The sequence below is a fragment of the Artibeus jamaicensis genome, unplaced genomic scaffold (assembly GCF_021234435.1).
Source record: "Artibeus jamaicensis isolate MK-2021 breed Jamaican fruit bat unplaced genomic scaffold, CSHL_Jam_final contig_793, whole genome shotgun sequence".
In the NCBI taxonomy this organism is placed as follows: Eukaryota; Metazoa; Chordata; class Mammalia; order Chiroptera; family Phyllostomidae; genus Artibeus; species Artibeus jamaicensis.
The window spans coordinates 61391-73452 of NW_026521975.1; the positions used below are offsets into that span (position 1 = coordinate 61391).

At 36.8% G+C, this 12062-nt stretch overlaps 1 protein-coding gene across 3 annotated transcripts in view; it reads right to left on the reverse strand.

The window, feature by feature from the left end:
* The window catches only part of PSPC1 (paraspeckle component 1), a 113576-nt gene that overhangs the window by 12052 nt on the left and 89462 nt on the right, over positions 1–12062 (reverse strand). For 2 of the 3 annotated variants that reach the window (XR_008392917.1, XR_008392918.1), the window contains exon 7: positions 3–97. Coding sequence is in view for 1 of the 3 variants with exons in the window: in XM_053672897.1 (XP_053528872.1) it covers positions 90–97; positions 3560–3737 (186 nt within the window). In the remaining 2 variants the exon portion in view is untranslated. Of the gene's footprint in view, positions 1–2; positions 98–3559; positions 3738–12062 lie in introns of those variants that run through there. The other variant, XM_053672897.1, reaches the window with a different exon arrangement.

Sequence of the window (12062 nt, forward strand, 5' to 3'; positions counted from 1 at the left end):
ACCTGAAAGGAAACAACTCCAGTACATCTTCAACTCTAAACTTGATTTGTGCTGGACGTCAAATTTCAGGTAGCTTTATCCATGTGTCTTTATCCTCCTAGGATACAATAAAGTCCGGTTTAGCATTTAATAAACTAGATTCAGTAACAATTCCTTAAAAATCTTAACAGTAACCGTTTTCCCTTAGGATGCTATTTAAAGTCTTTACCACATTTGGTTACTTCCACTAAGATTTTCCATTAATCCATTTCCTCAAGGAACATCTAATGAAACAACATTCAGCTTAATGTTTTAGTATTAAGTAATACTAAATCCTAAACACTAAATCTTCTCTGCTAATGACTTTAAAATATTGGCTCTGTTTCGCTAAGTCCTTTTTTATTTCCATAGTTAGGTCCTCTTAAAAGCTTAGAACCTTATAATCCAATATCCTACACAGGGTCCAAATTTCCTACTGTACCTACAAAATTATATTCTACCTGTACCGAGGCAGGGCACACCAACATCTGTTGTGCTCCACAAGAAAGACTCTTACCTATGCTAATAATAGCATAGAACAATGTTTTTTTAAGAGTGTGCACCCCAGATTTTTTATTGAAAGACAGCTTTATGCTTATCCTTACAAAATATATCATACTTGAAATATTAGTACAGTACTACACAATTACAATTTAGATATGCACATTTTGTGCTTAATTTCTTTTTAACTGTTGGGGGTAATGACCCATAAACAATGAAAATTGCTACCCTAGACAAGTATTGTTTTCAAAACCCTGTTTGGCTCTCAAATTCACTTGAAGATTGGATGAAGTATGACCATCTCCAAGAAATATGAATGCAAAAATATGTATACAAAATTTTGCATGTAGGATGTGAGGGCGATCTGGCTGCAACATGTCACCTCACTGATCCATGTGTGCCCCTCCCAAAGCTGCGTGCTACGTCAAAGAGGATGACCTTCCCAACTACAGCAGAGAGCTGATCTTCAGTCAAGGGTATACGAGCAGCTGTACTGCCCTGCTAGAACCTACAAACAAGCTCTCAAAATTCTACATGTAATTTAACAAGACTCATAGATTAATACACCCTGATGACCCAACAGGACCCAAGGCCCCAGATATAAAACCTTAAATATGGTTTGAAATACGACATAAGAAAAATATTTTACATATTTTTACCTGCACTTAGCATTCTATTATTGCGTGTAATACTTGCCAGGTATATGCTCCTCAAGTGACCTGCATTTTAACTTGGTTACTACTATATACATAATACCTTTAGTCAAGTTAAGGCTGAGAATAAATTGAACCTTTAACCAAACCAAACGGGACTGCTTAATTTTTAATGATACCAGGGGCTACTAGAATTTTTAAGTCTTTCCACAATAGTGAGCATGCATTCTACATACCATTAAATATACTGATTTGTACAATTTAGCCAAGTTGTAGTGGCCAATATTTAAACTTTAAAAGGGGGACTTGCCTCAATACTTGAATTCAGAGTTCAAAGTTAATCACAAGTTTTGTGACCAAGTTTACTATACACTGCAGTATAAACAACATTAGTGATGCATCACGGGGAACTCCTGCACTTGTGCATCCATTCAGTGATGATGGGTTTAGGATTTTAAAATCTCTTAAGAAAAGTTCATACACAAAAACATAAGGATTTTAAAATCTCTAAGAAAAGTTCATACACAAAAACATAAGGACTTTAAACATAAGGATTTCCAAATCTAAGGAACAGCTGTTCTCCATCATAGCAGTATTATCAAATATGTTTTTAAAAATAACTGCATAACAAGAAAAGGTCTCTGCCCTGGCTGGTGTGCCTCAGTGAATTAAGTGCAAACCTGGAAACCAAAAGCTTGCCAGTTCCAATTCCCAGTCAGGGCACATGCCTGGGTTGCAGGCCAGGGTTCTCTTTCTCCCTCCTTTCCCCTCTTTCTAAAAATACATGAATAAAACTTAAAAAAAGGGGGTATCCTTCCATTGAAATCAAAGTATAATAAGACTGTGACCCCACTTTGGACAAAAGCAGAATGTTTTTAATTAATTTTAGGATAAAACATGTGCAAGTTATTGTTGGATTTTACCCTCCCGTGCCACATTTAAATTGTTAAAAGGGGTAAAGGCATCTCCAGACACACCCTAAGTTTTTCCATGTAATAAAAAATGTAAACAGCCAATAGCACACATACTTATCCAATGACTTTTTATGAAGAATAAAACACTGAAGATACATATACCCATTCTTAATTAACAATGGACCTAATATTCTCCGTCTTTAAGTTACAGAAGGTATCCTTTTCTACTGAGTACAAGACTCTACTATCATTTATATATTACATATAGTTTATATTATGTAATGTATAAGAAAGGACTGTTTAAAATATAAATAAGACATAATTCAGAAAGCACAGAGGCTAAACATAGCTCCACAAAGTTGTTTAAAATTACAACAAAGGAATTGTAAAAACACAATATGACATTAGTAAAGGCTCATGTTGAAATATACATTGCCAGAAGTCAATCTCAAAGAAAGGTTTTCTCAGAAATGAACACTACTGGCAGAGAACTATGAAGGAATCACGTTGTTAATTACATACTCAAAACATGGCCGGGACACACAATAATATCAGAGAGATCTAAGAACAGTATTCACACCTCAATTTGATTCTTCGCTTTCATGATGAAGACACACATTAAAGCAATTAATAACCAAATATTACAGGCAATTCACAACAGGCAAAATATGCAGGATACTTGCTAATATTCTGTTAAGCTTTAAAGAATACCAACAATATAAAATAGTGTGTGAAAACAATAATATCAAAAAGATTAAGGTAAAAAAAGCCATCATTTCCCAAAGGAACTTGAGACACTGTCCACAAAAGCAAATATGTAAAACACTTGAACACACCAGATTTCTGATATAATACAATTTCAACTGGTGAAGAATGAATGATGTTACAGAATACAATTTCAATTAACATTTAATTGGAAATAAAAAAGACATGTTCAGCCGTGAATGGGTAGCTCGGCTGGTTAGAGCGTTGTGTCATTACACTAAAGTTGTAGGTTCAATCTCCAGTCAGGACACATACAAAATCAAGGAGATCCAAGATGGAGGAGGAGTAGGTGGAAGCTGCAATAACCTCCTCCCAGGACCAATCTGGAACTACAGCTCAATTGTAGAAATCATCCAAACCAACTGAGCACTAACTGGAGAGAAGCCTTGTAATGAAGGACAGAAGAGACCACTTCACCACAACAAGACTGGCAGGGAGTGTGGAGAAGGCACGGAAGGCGGACTAGGCTCCCACAAGAGGCACCTGAAGTTCCAGAGGGATGTTTCAGTGGTCAGGGGGTTCACCCAGAGATACATGGGGTCTAAACCCCAAGCTGGGCTCCCCAGCCTACAGTACCAGAGTGGAAAAAGTAACCCAGTGAACAACTCACTGTGAAAAGCAGTGAGGTTTCTGTCCACAAAAGAGAGCTCAAAATGCCAAGGGCCTCTTAAAGGGCCAAAACACAAAATTCCATTTGCAGCCACTTACCCTGAGCTCCAACAGAAGGAGGGCAGAGTGGACTAGAGATGCATGAAGAAAATCTGGGACTTGTGGCTCTGGGGAGAGAACTGAAGGAACAGCTACCAGGATCCCTGTGCTGAGTCATCCCCCATACTCCAGGAGCCATCTCTCTCAGGCACAGCGCTCCTCTCCAAGGGCCATCAGCCTAAGGGAAAGAAACAGCCACACCCGCAGGAATTACTGTACTTTGCCATGTATAATGCATACTGTTTTGCCAAAATTTTTAAGGGAAAAGTAAGGATGCACATTATACATAGGTAGCACCTGAAATGCCTTGTATCTGTTGTGTTTTGTAATTATTTGTTACATAAAATTGTACATTATATTAAAAAAAACAAGTGCTAAAATTCCTTTCTAATGCAAAAAACAAGTATCTAAATATCAATAAGGAAATATTGAATTAAAATTTTTAAGCAAAAAAATTGTTTTCCTGAAACACTGGGCCAAAAACATGGGTGTGCAGTATACACAGGAGCACATTATACATGGCAAAATACAGTACTCTGCCCCACAATGTGACACTTAAGCCTGGCTGCTGAGAACAGCTTGAGGCTATATAACTGATTAAGTTGAACAACTAAGAAGTTCCCTGAGAGCTGTAAGACTTTTAACTGACTGTCCCCTGGGCCCAGTGATGGTAAGCTGTCCATGATGTGTTCTTTCTGCACATACCCAGGCAGAGCAGTAAGAACCACATTCTGTGGATTACTGAAAACTTCAAACAGGCTGCCCAAGGGCAGTCACAATCAGTGTCTGTCCAAAGCATGCATCAGAGTCTCTGCAGATCTAACTGATACATAAAAATACTTAGAAGCAGCCAAAATGGGAAGACAAAGAAATAGACCCCAAGATACTAAACAGCATGAAAAAACACACAGAAACCATAAAAAAGGACAAGTCAGAAATAAACAATGTGAATATCTGAAATAACTAATATACTGGAAGGAATAAACAGTAGATTGATGAGGAGAGAACCAATACTGATTGGTCCTATGTGGAAGACCAAATAAATAAATAAATAAATAAACAAACAAACACTGAGGCAGAGAAAAAAGAATTTTAAAAAATGAGGAAAACTTATGAAATATTTTGGACAACATGAAGCATAAAAACACCTGCATCAAAGGAATACCAAAAGGAGAAGAGAGTGAGCAAGAGATCAAGAACCTATTTGAAGAAATAATGACCAAAAACTTCCCTAATCTGGTGAAGGAAAAAGACACATGAGTCCAATAAGCTCAGAGAGTCCCCAAAGTGTTGGACCCATATGCTTACAATAACACACATCATAATTAAAATGCCAAGGCTTAAAGATAACGAGAGGATCCTAAAACCCACAGAAGAAAAGCAGGTAGTTACATACAAGGAAGCACCAATTAGACTTGTCATCTGATTTCTCAAACATTTCAGGACGGAAGTGAGTAGCATGACATATTCAAGCTGATGGAGACCAAGGGCTTATAACTGAGGCTACTTTCACCAGCTAGACTATCATTTAAAATGAAATGACAAATAAGGAGCTTCCCAGACTAAAGCTAATAAAGGAGTTTGTAAACACCAAACCAACAATGCAGCATATATTAAAGGGTGTGTTTTAAGAACGAGACAAAGGTGCCAAAGACTAAGAAAAACAAAATAGAGGAAAATAGTCTGATAGAAAAATGGCAGTAAATAGCTATCTATCAATAATTCCCTTAAAAGCAAATAGCTTAACTGCTCCAACCAAAAGACAGACGGTAGCTGAATGGCTAAGAAAACAAGACACATATATATGCTGCCTCCAAGAGACCCATCTCAAATCAAAAGATACACATAGACTAAAAGTAAACAGATGAAAAAGATATTTCATTCAAATTGAAAGGAAAAAAAACCTGGGGTAGCAATATTTATATTCCACAAAATTGATTTTAAAACTAAGACTATAGCAAGAGACAATGAAGGACACCACCTAATAATGAAGGGAACAATCCAACAGGAGGATATAACCTTAGTAAACATTTATACACCCTACATGGGAGCACTTAAATGTGTAAGGGAATTTTTTAAAAAATTTTTCAAAGATTTTATTTATCTTTACAGGGGAAGGGAAGGAGAGAGGGAGAGAAATATCAATGTATGGTTGCCTCTCATGCGTCCCCTGCTGGGAACTGGCCCGCAACCTAGGCATGTGGCAACTGGGAATCGAACCTCAGTTGTTTGGTTTGCAGGCCCGCGCTCAATCCACTGAACTACACCAGCCAGGGCGGTAATGTGTAAAGGAAATCTTGATGGAAATAAATGAAGAGATATACAGGAATACACTCATAGGGATTTTAACACCCCACTGACTTCAGTAGACGGATCTTCCAGACAAAAACTCAACAGAGACAGCAGCCTCAGACAATACACTAGATCAAATAAATGTAACTGATATCTTCACAGCATTTCACCACAAAGATGCAGAATATACATACTTTTCAAATGCCCATGGAACATTTTCTAAGACAGATCACATGTTAGGACACGAAATACGTCTCATTAAATTCAAGAAGACTGCAAAAATAAGGTTCTTCTCTGACCACACTATTAAACTGGAAATTAATCACAAAAACAACACTGAAAAACACTACAAAGACATGAAAGTTAAATAACTTCTTATTAAACAATGAACGGGTCAACAACAAAATCAAATAGGAAATCAAAAGAAACTTTGAAACAAGGAAATGAGAACACCACACTCCAAAATCTGTGGGACCAAGGGAAAATAATCTTAAGAGGAAAGTTCATAGCATTATCTCAAAAAAATAAAACAAGAAAAGCCCAAATAAACATTCTAGCTTTACACTGAAAGGATCTTGAAAAACAACAACAAAGCCCAAAGTGAGCAGAAAAATATAATAAAGATTATAGAAGAAATAAACAAAATACAGTCTTTAAAATAGAGATACAAAGATCAATGAATCTTTTTATTGATCCAGGAGCTGGTTCTTTGAAAAGATAAACAAGATTGACACACCTCTAACCAGACTCATCAAGAAAAAGAGATAAGACCCAAATAAATATAATCAGAAATGGAAGAAAAACAACTGACACCAAAGAGAAACAAAAGATTGTAAAACAACATTATGAACTATATGCCAATAAATTGAACAACGAGGACACATCATATAACAAGACACATCATAATTTAAATGCCAAAGGTTAAAGATAATCTTAAAAGCAGCAAGAGAAAAGGAAGTAGTTATTTACAAGTGAGTGCCCATAATACTGTCAGCTGATTTCTCAAAAGAAATTTTGTAGGCTAGAAGGAACTGGCAAGAAGTATTCAAAGTGATGAAAAGCAGGGACCTACAGCCAAGATTGCTCTACCCAGCAAAGCTGACATTTAGAATTAAAGGGCACACAAAGAGCTTCCCAAAGTAAAGCTAAAAGAGTTCATCATCGCTAAGCCAGTATTATATGAAATGTTAAAGAGACTTATTTAAGAAAAACAAGATCAAAACTATGAATATAATACGACAATAATAAATATACAACTATCAACAACCGAATCTAAAAAACAAACTGAGTAAACAAGCAGAACAAAAACAATCATAGATTTGGAGATCACTTGGAGAGTTATCAGTTGGGAGGGGGAAGGGGATGAATGGAGAAAATGGGGTAGGGATTAAGTATAAATTGGTAGGTACAGAATAGACAGGGATGTTAAGAACAATATAGAAAATGGAATAGACAAAAAACCTATGTTTAAGACCCAGGGACATAAACTAAAGAGAGGGATTGCTGGAGGGACTGGGTAGTACCAAGTAAAGGGGGCAATGGGGGACATACTGGGACAACTTGATACTATAAATAATAAAATACAAAACAACACTACAAAGAAAAGTACATTCCTGATAAACAGAGATGCTAAAATCCACAATAAAATATTAGCCAACTGATAAAGCAATGTATCAAAAAGATCATCCACCAGGACTTCAGGCCAAGATGGAGAAGTAGGTAGAAACACTATACCTCCTCACACAATCAAGTTTAAAGACAACAAAGTTTTAGTAACAAAAATCCAACCAAAACACAGAAAATTGAACTATATGGAAGTCAGACAACAATGAATCGGTCAGCCAGACTAGTAAGATGGGTGGAGCCAGGGGCGAAGCCAGGGGAAGAGCAGGGTTAGGCAGGAAAGATCTGCTGGAGTGACCCAGGCTCCCAGGCAGCCGTCGGCAGATCCTAGGTGTAGGGTAGCAACAGGCAGACCCAGTGAGGGTGCAAGGCGGCTGGCTGACCTTGGTCACACATTCCACACATTCACATGCAGATAAATCAGGTGAAGGAACCAGCAGTGACACAGACCTCGAAGACCCCAGCAGCGGGAAGCAGCAGAGGGGACCGCTACTGCCCCTTGTTGACCCCCACCCCCACATACAGCATCACAATCCAGCAACTGAGTTGCCCCGCCCTGGTGAACACCTAGGGCTCTGCCCCTCATATGTAACAGGCACAAATAGATCAAAACACTATGGCTCAAAAAAACCCCATAACTCTAAGCAACCAAGAAATAGCCAACCTATCAGATGCACAGTTCAAAACACTAGTGATCAGGATGCTCACAGAACTGGTGGATTTTAGGCACAAATTAGAGGAACACATGAAGGTTAAACTAATTAAAATGAAGGGAAATGCACAGGATACCAATAATGATGGAAAGGAAACTGGGACTCAAATCAAGGGAGTGGACCAGAAAAAAAGGAAAAAAATGCCTAAGCAGAAAAGGATAAAGAAACAAGAATTCAAAAAAATGAGGACAGGCTTAGGAACCTTCAAAACATCTTTAAACATTCCAACATCTGAATTATAGGGGTACCAGAAGGGGAAGAGGAACAGCGAAAAGTGGAAAACTTATTTGAACAAAAAATAAAGGAGAACTTCCCCAATCTGGCAAAGGAAATAGACTTCCAGGAAATCCAGGAAGCTCAGAGTCCCAAAGAAGTTGTTCCCAAGAAGGAACACACCAAGGCACATCATCGTTACAGTAACCAAGATTAAAATGAAGGAGAGAATCCTAGAAGCAGCAAGAGATAAGGGGACAGTCATCTACAAAGGAGTTCCCATCAGACTATCAGATGATTTCTCAAAAGAGACCTTACAGGCAAGAAGGGGCTGGAAAGAGGTATTCCAAGTCATGAAATCCAAAGACCTACATCCAAGATTGCTCTATCCAGCTAAGCTTTCATTAAGAATGGAAGGGCAGATAAAGTGCTTCTCGATAAGATCAAATTCAAGGAGTTCATCATCACCAAGCCCTTATTATATGAAATGTTAAAAGGACTTATCTAAGAAAAAGAAGATAAAAAATAAGAGCAGTGAAAGGACAGCAAACTCACAGTTATTAACAACCACACCTAAAACAAAAGCAAACTAAGAGGACAGCTAGATCAGGAGTGGAAACATAGAAATGAAGATCACATGGAGTAAGTTAGCAACAGGGGAGTGGGAGGAGGAGAAGGGGGGAGAAGGTACAGAAAATAAGTAGCATAGACAATAGGTAGAAAATAGATGGGGGGAGGGCAAGAATAGTATGGGAAATATAGAATCTAAAGAACTTGGACATAAACTAAAGGGGGGAAATGGTGGGAGAGGGGGTGTGCAGCGTGGAGGGGAATGAAGGGTGGGGAATAGGACAACTGTAATGGCATAAACAATAAAATATATTGTTTTTTAAAAAGAAACCTTAAGCCCTGGCTGGTGTAGCTCAGTGGATTGAGCGCGGGCCTGTGAACCAGACATTCGCGGTTCGATTCCCAGTCAGGGTATATGCCTGGGTTGCAGACCAGTTCCCTGCAGGCCAGTTCCCAGCAGGGGACGCACAAAAGGCAACCATACATTGATGTTTCTCTCCTTCTCTCCTTCCCTTCCCCTCTAAAGATAAATAAAATTTGTAAAAAAAAAAAAAAAAAAAGAAAAAAGAAACCTTAAAAAAGAAGTTCAAAAAAAAAAAAGATCATACAGCATGATCAAGTGGGATTTATTCAGGGAATGAAATGTTGGTACAACATTCATAAATCAATAAATGTGATTCACCACATAACTAAAAAGAAGGATAAGAACCATATGATCATATAGATAGAAGCAGAAAAAGCATTTGATAAACACATAACCCATTTATAATTAAAAACTATCACCAAAGTGGGAATAGAAAGAACATACCTAAAAACAAATGCCAATATGAGAAACCCACTGCCAGCTTCATACTTAACAGGCAGAAACTACAAGCATTCCCCTTAAGATCAGGAACAAGAGAGATTCAACATAGTACTGTAAGTTCTAGCCACAGCAATTAGAAAAGAAGAAACCAAAGGCATCCAAATTGAAAGGAAGAAGTAACACTATCTTTATTTGCAGATGACATGCTACAGTACAGTCAGAGAAAGAAAAATCTATATGATTTCACTCATACATGGAATCCAATGAACAAACTGAACTAACAAGCAAAACAGAGACAGACGCATAGAGAGTCATATCACAGCTGGAGTGGGGTAGTACTGTTGGCAGTGGAGGGACTCAGGAAAAAGGCAAAGAGACTCATGGACATGGACAACAGAATGGGGACTGCAGAGAGGAAGGGGTATGAAAGGACTTAATGATAATGGAAAAAAATAAAATATTTGGAAACAATAAAAATTAAATTAAAAATTCCAGAAATAAACAATTCATAATTAAAACATTGCAAAACATAAGAGTTGACCACTATATTCATAAATAAGTGAAATAACAAATCAGTGTTTCCCACTCTCAAATCAGTGAAGAAAACTTTTCAATATAAATTGTCAACATGTATGATTTTTCTGACTCGTGTTCAAAACCTGTAATAAAATAAAAACAGGAAACTAAGGCTTTGATTTTCCATCAAATCCATTGACCTCCCTCAGGTTAGCATGTCAGTCATTATAAAAATTCAATTACATAATGAATAGTTATTCCATCTTCCAGCTCTTTTGCAAAAACAAAAAATCCACAATATAAACATTCAATTCTGGATTCCCAACATCATCTGCTTTTCAAAAATCTAATAAAGCTACACATTACTTTTTTTATATCACTATTATACACATGTAAACGTTTTACATAACATACCAATAAAAACCACACATCCTAACTATGACAATAATGATTTATAAATGTTAACATTGAAATCTAGAATATTCCAAAGAAAAAAGATTGTAACTTTTTTTTCAGCCACAAGGAACGTTTTATTGCTAGCTACAAGGAACATTTTATTATTTTAAGCTTTACGGATTGCAACTAAATTTTTCAGGAAACTAATTTACGAATAGAATATATAATCTTCTCTAAAGGCTGTAATATTTGCTGGTTATTAAAGAAATGTAAAGTATAGAAGGTTCATATGAAATCTAAATAAATAACATACAAGTTGACGACTTATATCAAACATATTCAATTTATTAAATTGAATCAAACATAATCATTTATTAAATTTTATTTTATTCTTAGACGGGAAGGGAGGGAAAAGGAGAGGGAGTAAAACATCAATGGGTGGTTACCTCTTGTGTGTCCCGTACTAGGGACCTGGCCCAAAACCCAGGCATGTGCCCTGACTGGAAATCGAACCAACGACCCCTTGAGCTACACCACTCAGGGCTGAATTAATCACTTTTAAAAAGAGTTAGTATGAACTTGGATTCAGTGGTCCAGATCTGTATGTATATGCTATATTTGCAAAGCAATTGTAATGGTAAACAAAGTTTTGGGAGTTTAAGACAATGCAAATTTTAAAATTTATTTTGTCCCCCATAGAATACCTATAGAATCAATCATTTCAGTGAAAAAAAAAAAAAAAGGCAGCATTATCCTCTTGTGATGACCTAACATTTCTGTAGCATCACTCTTCAAAAGCACCAAAACTACAAAAAAACCTATCTTTAATCATTACATAAATCAAGGTTAAATTTTAAAAACAAGTTGGACTGCAGTAACAATAAATAACTTTTCTAGGTCAAGATGACAGATGATTACTACGAACTTACCTGCATAGCCTTCACTATTTTAACACTTCAGTATGTCAGGAAAATTACTGCCTCATCAAAGAATCAATGCCAGTTATTTAATGTACAACCATTTTCATATATAACCAAGCAACACTGGGAACAATTATCAAATGACAGTCAACGGTTTCTTTTTCACCATACATTTAAAACCACTTAAAAGTAGCAGCTACTGTTACTTTGAAAATCCCATGTAAATCAATTTACTAGGAAAAACATTTTTTGTGGAATCCATGAAATGGATTTATGCAATAAATAAGTAATATGACAGTGCTGTAAGCAGGAGAAATTACTCAGACATCAAACAAGTACATTCTGCACTGTTCAGTGTTGACCACCTATTTAAATCTATTTTAAAATAGGGTGGCACCCTGGCTGGTGTAGCTCAGTGGATTGAGTGCGGGCCTGCAAACCAAACAACCGCGGTT